We start from the raw sequence: 10,847 nt of genomic DNA, 5'->3' as shown, positions 1-10,847 counted from the left end.
ATTAGGGTGTTCACTTGATGTAAATTGTCCTACCTTTGATACTTAAAATGCAGGTATACAACCCGAATATCAACGATAGGAGCTTTTACCTGGCGATTAAGATCAACGTTTGGAGTGTTTACCTGATGTAACCAATTGTTGATACCTCAAACGCTAGAACCTTATTGTTGTATTTATTTTGACCCGTGCTATCCAAAGGACTACTGATGTTACAATTGTTGTCGAGACAACGCAAGTCATTTTATTTTAAGTTTGTTATATTCTGTTGTTATTATATTGTTTTTATTTACTCCGTCATTTGCTTTAACTACCTGACCTCTTTTCGTTACGGACTCGTCCCTGACCGATATAATTAATTTAAGATCTAAACAACCTCTAAAAGGATGTAGTGAATACTTTAGTTAAATTTATGAACCTCTTAAAACATTCATAAATATTAACACCGACACTCGGTCGGTTCCGATCGCTTTAATTTAATATGCGCTTGCGCAACCGGTCGGAATCGATAACATTAAGCCCGAGTCATCACTTATTAGTGACTTGTATCTTATTATATTTTGCCAGACATATAGACATAGAGACTAAGCTCGAAATGATACGTATACGATTTAAGCCTAATGATTTTTAGGAATTTATCTTTAGGAACAACTGCAATTTAAAATATATTTTAAACTAGATGACGCCCGTAACTCCGCTGCTCCAAAATTCGTTCATTTTCACACTTCTTCCAGAATAAAAAGTATCCTATGACGTTTCCCGACACTAAAAGTGTCTCCATATCAAATTTCACAAAAATCGGTTCAGTGGTTTAGGTTTGAAGAGGTAACAGACACACTTTCGCATTTATAATAATATTAGGTATTGATGTTTTAATAAGTATAAAAATTACGATCCATTGCTTAGTAAAAATATACTCATTTATTTACATCAGCAACGAGTTTTAAATAGATTTGCAACATAAACAACAAAAAAGTCGTTGTAATTGTAGAACATGTAGAATATTAAGTGTCCAGTTCTCACAGGGTGATGAAACGTGGCAATGGGATCAGGTTTGCTGATGATGAAACCGTTACAATTCTACGGATCACAATATTTTGATCACATTACGGAGTTTCGGTGCTACGATGCAAATTATACCTTATGTTTAGTACATAAGGTGGAAATTCGATGCGTCTAAATTAATCATCAGCTGATCGACGCACAACGTTGACGTCTGCAAAAATTAACTTTATTGCAAAGTCAGATGGTTCGATTTTGTTTGCAGCTTTCGAAGAATCTGCCCGACGATGTACCGGGGCCGCTGCTCGTCCTTGCTACGAGGTGTTTGACCAAACATGGCAAATGTTAACAAATTGCGACAAATTTAACTCTAAATATTATAGTATAGATAGTTTAATTAATTATTTAAAAACAGACACAATTCTATTAAGTACACAGCCAAAAGAGACTTGTATAAAAATCAAACTAATATAGTCTACGCTAAGATGCTTGAGGCGTTGAATTTTTTTCTGATTCAAATTTGTGATTTTTAAAATAATTTGAGTACCGTGCCCAAAAACAACTGTAGATAATAGTATATGAAAGTGCTGAAAATGTTTTAATTTGATCAAACAATAATTATTATAAATACATAAATAGTCATTCTCGTCTTAAAGTTAATGTTAAATAAACAAGATATAGCAAAAAATAAGTATATTAATTAACATGTGGACATAAAATAGTAATATAAATAATGCTAGTAAAATGTCTTGTCACATTTTGCAACATTCTAAAGTAGTTCACTTTTGAGCCATACTCTAGTTTATTTCAACATTAACGTTATTGTGTAAAGCTATTTTTTATTTTAATTGGCAGAACGCTTATTATTTTATAATTTGCAACCATTTGTAACATTTTGGTTTCAAAAATTATTACCAGGATACACTGATGATCGTGCGAGGATAAAACCTGCAATTATAGAGTCACATTTAAAAAATTTGCTTGGGGAAATTCCTAAGAATTCACATTTTAAGATAGGACTGCGGAAAACACTTCTTAAAGGGTATCGTAAGGAAAGGGCAGGTAATTAATAAAATCTTTGTAATGATGATGGCGTAAGAGCGAAGATACGTCGCTCTTCTACATTACGTAGCGGTGTGATCGCTGTGCTATAATATTATCCAAACCACATTTATGCGTTTCGTCATCGGATCTTTGATGCTGGATTATGGGATAGTTCTATAAATAATTTAAAAAAAAGAAAGTGTTTGTGGTTACCGATATGTGACGTGTTACTCGCTGGCCATCATGTGTGTGTTATCGACGCAACGTAAGTCTAGCATACGATGCGATAATCTGTTGCGCCGCAGACACACGACACGACGCAGTGTATCAACGCTTAGGTCGTCACCTCCTAACCGTGACCTTTATAACAGATGTACACGAAATCTAGAGTACAATATTATATAATGCTCCGTCACAGAAACATTTTTGGAGCTCTAATCTCTGCCACACTCGCATTTGAAACAGAATAGGCACACGCGAGTGAGACGTAATCGTAACGATATTCGAGGTGTGAGAATCGAACCCCTTAAACCGTTTGAAAATGAACGTTTAAGGTGGCACATTAGCCTTACATAAATTAATACGATACACTCCTCGCGCAAAATTTTTAATTAAAAGTTTGGCTTTTACAAAACATATGAGATCGTGACTAAAGATCCATAAATTATTGTGATCAAGTGTACAGTCGACGACATATCCGTTGCACCATCTTTGAGTCTTATCGCCAAGAAATAAAGTCGATAATTATTCAACTTTAACTGTACGTTGAGCGAGTGGCTCGCCTTCGTGGTCCGTTTTGAGTGTTTTTATTGACCGTTAGTTACCAAATGCATGGGCGTGGCGAGATTCTCGCTGATATGAGCCAGGAGACGAGCATCAGCATCAGGATGTGATCCAATCTCAAAACACAAGAGTTTTCCCCCATTCGAGCTAATGGTCCTGGTTCCAAAATCAACTGGTTAGGGTTCCGTTTTAGGGTTCCGTAGTCAATCAAGTTTTGCTGATTACAGAACCCTAAAACGGAACCCTAACTAGCTGATATTTTGTATATTTATATGTTATTGGTTATTTAATTTAAGAGTAACATTGTCCTACAAATATAACAATCCATATTTTAAGACCATCAAATCAAAGTATGAAATTTTTTCTATCTCAGTTAGCTACCACTTTCGAGATTTTTCGCAAATAAAAATGTTGTAAGTCTTATCATAACTGTATTTTAAAAAGATAAAACCGACTTCAAAATTGTACGTAATTTAGAATTATTATCTCCAAAACTACTAAACCGATTTTGATGAAACTTGCACTATTCCATAAATTGAACAATACCTAGTACAACAAAAAAAGAATTACTGAAATCGGAATGGTAATTCCAGAGATATCTGAACACAAACGTAAAAACATACATACATACTTAGATACATACATAATTATATACTTACACTTTTGAAATTTGGCATTAAAAATGAAGCTATTTACAAAAAATTAGCTTGATAGTAATAAAAAAAATGTTCTAGGGAACCCGGACCACAAGCTGGGCAATAAGTATCCCATATATAAGGATAAACATTGGAATTAACATAATAGTAGGTCCGTCATCTACCAATGAATCAATTTCTCCGATGGCATATAAGTGAGACCGTCTTACTAATGTAAGAGCATGATACATGGGAGAGCCATGCTTCGGCACAAATGGGCCGGCTCGACCGGAGATATACCACGTTCTCACATAAAGCCGGCGTGAAGCAGCGCTTGCGCTGTGTTTCGCCGAGTGAGTGAGTTTACCGGAGGCCCAATCCCCTACCCTATTCCTTTCCCTACCCTCCCCTATTCCCTTCCCTACCCTCCCCTATTACCCTATTCCCTCTTAAAAGGCCGACAACGCACTTGCAGCTCTTCTGATGCTGCGAGTGCCCATGGGCGACGGAAGTTGCTTTCCATCCGGTGACCCGTTTTTCTTCGGGTATCAAGAGAAAGACATCGAGATAGTAGATGTCGCAAACAACACGACTTTTAGACGAGACTTTGAACGAGAGCGGACCTCTTGACCACTAGATACTAGATAGTTATTAACTACCTCTTGAAATCTACACATACACATAATATTAGAAATCGGCCAAGTGCGTGTTGGGCCACGCGCAATATAGGGTTTTTTTTTTATTATTATAAAATTGTGGCCGTCTATGGACTGTTCGTCCATATCCTTTTTTTGTTATTGTATTATTTAGATTTTTCGCACCAAGGATAATTGAAATAATATTATGAATTTTAATTAATTGTGGTCCATCACGCCATGGACACTTTTTTTTTTTTTTTAACATAAGTAATCTATAATTATATATATACTTAGTAGAATAGACTATAATATATTATACATATAATAAATAAATATATATTTATTGTTTTATAAATTACTAATAATAATAGTATGTTTTGAACGGTGAGGTCCCAGTCGGTGTGGCGGCAATATAGGGTTTCGTAGTACCGCTAGTTTTTTTATATTTATAACGTGTTTTACACTACATACTCGTACTAACAACATCATCTCAGTTACTTTCAAAGGAATTTGAACGAAAAGTTCCTTTATACTTCGCCGAATACATTTTTTAGTTGTCAATAACTTATGAAGTCTTCTTAGCCGTGATAGTTTTCCTTTTAAATTCAGCATATTTCCTAATCTCGTGAATTTTTTCACATTTCTAGAAGCAGCCGTTTAGCTGGTAGAAGGGGGGGACACTGCACTCTAACGATTTTTTCACTTTAAAACTTAATATTTCACAAACGGATTCCTAAATCGAAAAATGATCTATGAATAATCATAATATTTTTTAAAAACATATCCAACGACACCCCATACGATGAGGTGGAAAAAAATTCATCCCCGCTTGATGTGTAGGAAAGGTACCATAAAAAAAAAAAATTAAGATTTCAGATACCATTTTGTCGGCATCATTAATATGTGCATTCATGCCAAATTACAGCTTTGTAGGTCCTATAGTCTCTGCGCAAATCCGCGGACAGACAGACAGACAGAGAGACGGACAGACGGACAGACAGACGGACGAACAGACCGAAACTATTAGGGATCCTTGTAGACTACGGAACTCTAAAAACTAGATGACGTCCACAACTCCGTTGAAATTCGTGTATCACGCGGGACCGTATTTTTTTCGGTATAAAAAGCATCCTTTGTCCCTTCTGAGGCCCAAAGTATCTCCATACCAAATTTCAGCAAAATCGGTTTAGCTGTTGGAGCGTGATGGGATAACCGACGGACATACACACTTTCGCATAATATTAGTATCCATATTATAGTAATTTCAACGTCATTTTGCGACTTCTTACAAAAATAAAGATTAATGTTTTTGTAAAAAAAATCTCCAATTCACTTATCAGTCCAACCAAACTTCCACCGCCTTAACAAGCATTTAGGAGTATGCCTCTTATGCCATCGACCTAAAGGACCCGTTGTGCATATCTATACTAGCTAAAAGCCGAGCTTTGTGAGGGCTCGCGTCGTTTTTCTGACTGATGATAACACATCTACATGTTATAAATAAAAATTATTACTATGTTAAATCACAAATCAATAGACATGATAGTTTTTCCGCAAAGTGTACCACAAAAGTGCTCAAGTTGTGGGATATAGTAAAGCTCGCTTCGCTCGTCTTGATTAAAATATTATCTGATTTCTGGTTTGCAGGAATCTGCAGCTGCTTAACTGAAAAAAATCGCTAATAACAACATCGCACTATAGACACGCTCTTTTAAGCAGGATGTAGCACACTACTAGTAACTAATTAAATGTAGGTTTAATAGCACCAGTTAAATACAATTAATAAAACACAAATAATCAATTTTTAAAAATAAAGTCTTTAACCGTAATTTAAGTACCCGTACCTAACAACAGATTCCTAACTTGAGTCCCTGACAGCGAACATAGCTATTATACGATTGAATTTACGATTTTACCAAAAACAATCTTAAGGTTAAACGATAGGATTAAATTGTTGGATTCCCAGCCTGGGGCCAGAGCCTCACGAAGGTCGTCGCTGCACCGAGAGTTGCGCACGCGCAGCTATATATAGCGAGCGTACTGTCACAGGACATCATTCGCCACTCATTGTCGAGTACCAACAGTACCAACAGTACCAACAGTACCAACACCAAACATCACCAACATGAGAACTTTCGTAAGTATCTCAGCCTCCCGACTTACATTCAAGTGTAGTGTCGCATTACCGTCTCAAAGCGTAGTTAGTATCTTGTGTTGTGTCAAAGTGACAGTGAAAATAAAATAAAAAGTGTCCTAACTAATGGCATCGCCAAAAATAGAGCTAAAGAAAGTCTAAGCACATAAAATTCTAAATAGACTCATCGGTGCTTTAATACGAGGACAATTTACATTACAATCGGTTAAGTCACATTAGACCCTTCGCCTAAAATTACTTACTTCAGTACTTCATTTGGTTTATCGCTTGCTACCTCTATATTTGCCCCTGTAAACTCACTACAATCTACACTACTATTATAAAGAGGAAAGATTTGATTGTTTGTTTTTCTTGAATAGGCTCCGAAACTATTGGACCGATTTGAAAGATTCTTTTACCAATGGAATCCTACATTAATTCTGCTGAACATGGGCTAAATTTTATTTTGTAAAAAAATAGGGTTCCGTAAGATATTTGGGATTTTCAGACCCAAGGTGTAAAAAATCAACCAGAAATGTTACTTTTTTCGCGTACGTGTAAACTATAAAAGATAGAACCATAAAATGTTCTAAGTAGTGTAGAAGTAAGTAGATCTTTTAAATATCTACAAAAAAGTCCGCGACACACTATACCTATCTATGTTGAGTGAGGCACAATAACCAATTTTTTTTTTTTAAATCTTGAAATTTTTTTGGACTACATTTAAATGCCTTTATTTTACTCATGGCATTAATTCTTATCAAAATAAATTATTTCATTACTAAATACAGTTAATGTAGATAATATATTTTGGTATTTGAGTGATTAAAATTGGACGTTTGGTTTTAATGTTATGGCGAAATTAAAATATTACGATTTCTGCTGCACGTTGCGAATTGGGCGTCGTCAAGGCGCGCCGCGCGGGTGTGCTCGCCCGGAGAGTCCACGTAAATATTAATTATTATTACCTCGATCATGGGAATCGCAGACACAATAGATTTATAATATAATAGTTATGCGACAGCCGGGTGCCGCTTCATTGATGGGATAATATTATAGTGCTTCATTAATTCATTACGTTTTGAATGACTATTATTTTTGATTGCTATTATAATTAATTTCTATAACTATAAATCTCCAATAGCGGCAGCCGGCTGCCAGCATAACAATTATTGAAGATCTATTGTGTCTGCGATACCCACGATGCCGATGGAAGTATAATTAGGTCAGACTTTCAAATTAGTAGGTAATGTTTTACTAATGGTCAACTAAACGTTGGCCTATCCCGAGTTAGAGCTGCTGATAATCAATTTATTTTGCTGCCACAAAATAAAACAACATCAAATATCGTTTACAGGGAAGCTTTAACCCAATTTTAATGGAATCTTTTACGCATGTATGATGTAGGTAAGCATAAAATAATAAAGCATAAAACTACAAAAAAAAATCAAATACTTTAAACAAAAAAAATACATTTAGGAATTACAAAATAGTATAAATAATAGTATCTTCTGTAGGTAAGGATAACATAATCAAACATAACACTTAAAATATAAAAAAAATACAATAAAAATGTGTATAATATTTATAATATTTATAATATAGTAGTTACTGGCTAAATAGTGTAAACCATTTTTATGTTCTGCTTAACATAAAGATTGACTAAGAAATAAAGATTGAAAAAGAAATATTTAAAAATCAATGTCCACCCGTGCGAAGCCGGGGCGGGCCGCTAGTTAGGATATAAAATAGACACAATAATTAAGCTTATAATGTGATGGTTTCAGTTGATCGTCCTCGCTGTAGTCGCGTGCGCCGCCGCCGGCAACGTGAACCGCGACAAGCGCAGCGGCTGGGGCGGCTCGCTGGGCGGCTGGAGTGGTTCCTCGGGCTGGTCGGCGCCCTCCGCCAAGCTGGTGACGGTCAACAAGGTGGTGAACACGCAGCGCGTGGTGGAAGTCCCCCAGGTAGTGAGCGTGCGCAAGGTCATCAATGAACCCCGCGTCGTCTCCGTCAACAAGCTGGTGGCTGCGCCCAGCTACTCCTCCTACAGTTCCGGCTTGGGCTACGGCTCCGGCTATAGCTCCGGCTACGGCTCCGGCTACGGCTCCAGCTACGGCTCCGGCATTGGCTCCGGCTATGGCTCGAGCTACGGCTCCCACAACAGCGGCTGGTGGTAAACCGTAGTTCAATGTAGACCCTAAAGTATTGTACAGTTTATGTTTATATATATTTTAGTTCACTCATTTTGTTCTCTCCGATGGATGCTATTTTTATATGTAAATAAATTTTATTTTTACACATATTAAAGAAATTTCATTTTACCTTTCAAACTGGCAGAAGTCCTATTAATTGCAGATATTCTGGCATAGAACTCACGATTGACCGAATTCAAAATGATGAAGATTGAAAACAGAAATACTGCGTAGAGAGAAAGAATCTAATATATAAAATTCTCGTGTCACAGTTTTCGTTGCCATACTCCTCTGAAACGGCTTGACCGATTCTCATGAAATTTTGTGAACATATTGAGTAGGTCTGAGAATCGGCCAACATCTATTTTTCATACCTAAAATTATTTATATGGCAAAACAACGTTTGCCGGGACAGCCAGTATATTATAATTATAAGAATATATTAATAAGGTTCATTTAAGAATACTAGAGATCGCCCAATGGTCGAAATTCGACCTTAGTTTCAAAGACATTAGGACTACTACCTATATTTTGTAAAAAAAATATTGACTTTATCATAATATTTTTTTCAACTCTTATCTCTGGGACTCAGGCTCTGATCTGCTACTGGCCATGTAAGCATTGTCTAATAGTACATAGATTCAATAAAAAAAACTATAATCTAGTTTCAATTTGTCATCTTGTTGTCAACAGACTTCAACTATAAATAAAGAGTGACATAATTCATATTATGCTTGTATAGGCTTGTCACTCAAAAATCTGTCATTTTTCCTAGTGTGTGTGTTGTAGTGTGTGTAATGTTTTATTTGTTAAAAAAATGTATGATAAAAGCATAATTTCAAAATAATATTAGCTCGGTGCACTCCTTCACCATATAAACTATAACTGTGCAAAATTTCATTCATCTACGTTTTTCCATTTTTCGTCAAAAGGGATACAAAGTTTTTGGCTCACGTATTAATATATTAGATTATAGTTTTTACCTTGGAAGTCAGTTTCAATTTTTTGGTTAAAAATAATACATAATACATCCATGACTTTACTGATACTTTGTTTGCTCGATATCTAAACTACACAGTTATTTTCTACAAATTCACGTTTTCTGCTCCACACTATTTGGTTCGTAATAATTGTTGATATGTACTTTTTATACTTTAATAGAACTTAGAATTTGACTTAAGGCTTTGAAAGCTAAAGAGCTTAAGAAGCTATTAAAGTCTAACTAATATAGATGGTGTAACAAAACTAAATGATAATACTTTAGGGTGTGTATAGAGTCCACTATCAAATTAGCAGCGCTGACCACCTTTTTTTAATTAAATGTATGGGAAAATTGATGTCGCTCGGGTGCTTGCCCATACAAAACACACAAAAAATTACTCTTTCAGCGCTGCTACTTTCACAGTAAACTAATACTTACATAATAACTACGTTCACAATAAACTCATAAGGGACACATACAAACCCTAAAATATTATCATCATAGTTATGTTACACTTTTTATACATTTAAGACTAATAAATAAAGTATTTTTATATAAAACTATATGTACGCAAAAATTACCCAAAGCATTTTGTAAACTCTTCAATTAAAATATTTAAATAAAATGGTTTTTTTTAAGATTTTTATTAAATTATTCTGACTTTAAAAACGTCTTTCAAGGTTAGCATTTATTAAAATTTAAATCTAGTGAGTAAGTAACACAGACTCACTTGTTATAGGCTATAGCTAGGCTTATAAATTATGTTAGTAGCATTATATTTATGTTTATGTAAATAATAACTTAAAGGCACAGCAGTGACGCACATATGGACAGTCAAGTCGACTGGCTATCATAGCAAGATTGCTGTCGGTACTCCCCCTCACTTTGCGCACTAAGGACGCGCATCGTTTGCTCATAGTGGCGTAAAAGCAATGCTCGCGTGCCTCGGCACACCCTGAAGCGATGCAGTAGCGGGGAAGTCCCAACAGCATCCTGAATGCGTTATTGACCTGGACACTAGTAATGGGAATTAATGCTATTTTCTATTAATTTCATTAACATGCTAATTTTGATGTCACAGCATGCTTAGTATTATTGCTTTGCTATTTGTTAAAAATGCGGCATCGTGAATTATCGGTTCGCATCGCACCGCTCGCGTCGTGTATTATTTCGCATCGAGTGAAAAATAGCAATTCATTAACAGTTAGCACCGCGGTGCGAAACAGCGCGCACGTGATTTTTATATATCGTATTTATTAGCAAGTACGATTAATTTAATTATTGCTAATAGGCATTTAACAATTAATTATTATTGCTAATGCTAATTTTACAAACACTACTGGACACGGAGAGCGTTGTAGGCCCTTAGCGTGTATGAGCTCCATAGAAGCTGCAAGTGAAGAAGGTGGTGCAAAATGCTCTGAAGAGAGTTATTTT

At 35.6% G+C, this 10,847-nt stretch overlaps 1 protein-coding gene across 1 annotated transcript; it reads left to right on the top strand.

Annotated features, from left to right (window-relative positions):
- The first annotated feature begins 6,174 nt into the window (after positions 1-6,174).
- Positions 6,175-8,413, top strand: LOC121734985 (intermediate filament protein ON3-like). The gene is made up of 2 exons (XM_042125652.1): positions 6,175-6,236; positions 8,021-8,413. Exons 1-2 carry the CDS (start codon positions 6,225-6,227, stop codon positions 8,411-8,413), a joined length of 405 nt encoding a protein of 134 aa, XP_041981586.1. The 5' UTR covers positions 6,175-6,224.
- Positions 8,414-10,847: the final 2,434 nt, after the last annotated feature.

The sequence above is a fragment of the Aricia agestis genome, chromosome 16 (genome assembly GCF_905147365.1).
Source record: "Aricia agestis chromosome 16, ilAriAges1.1, whole genome shotgun sequence".
In the NCBI taxonomy this organism is placed as follows: domain Eukaryota; kingdom Metazoa; phylum Arthropoda; class Insecta; order Lepidoptera; family Lycaenidae; genus Aricia; species Aricia agestis.
Note: the sequence above shows the minus strand (reverse complement) of the source record. Positions and strands in the feature narration are given on the sequence as shown.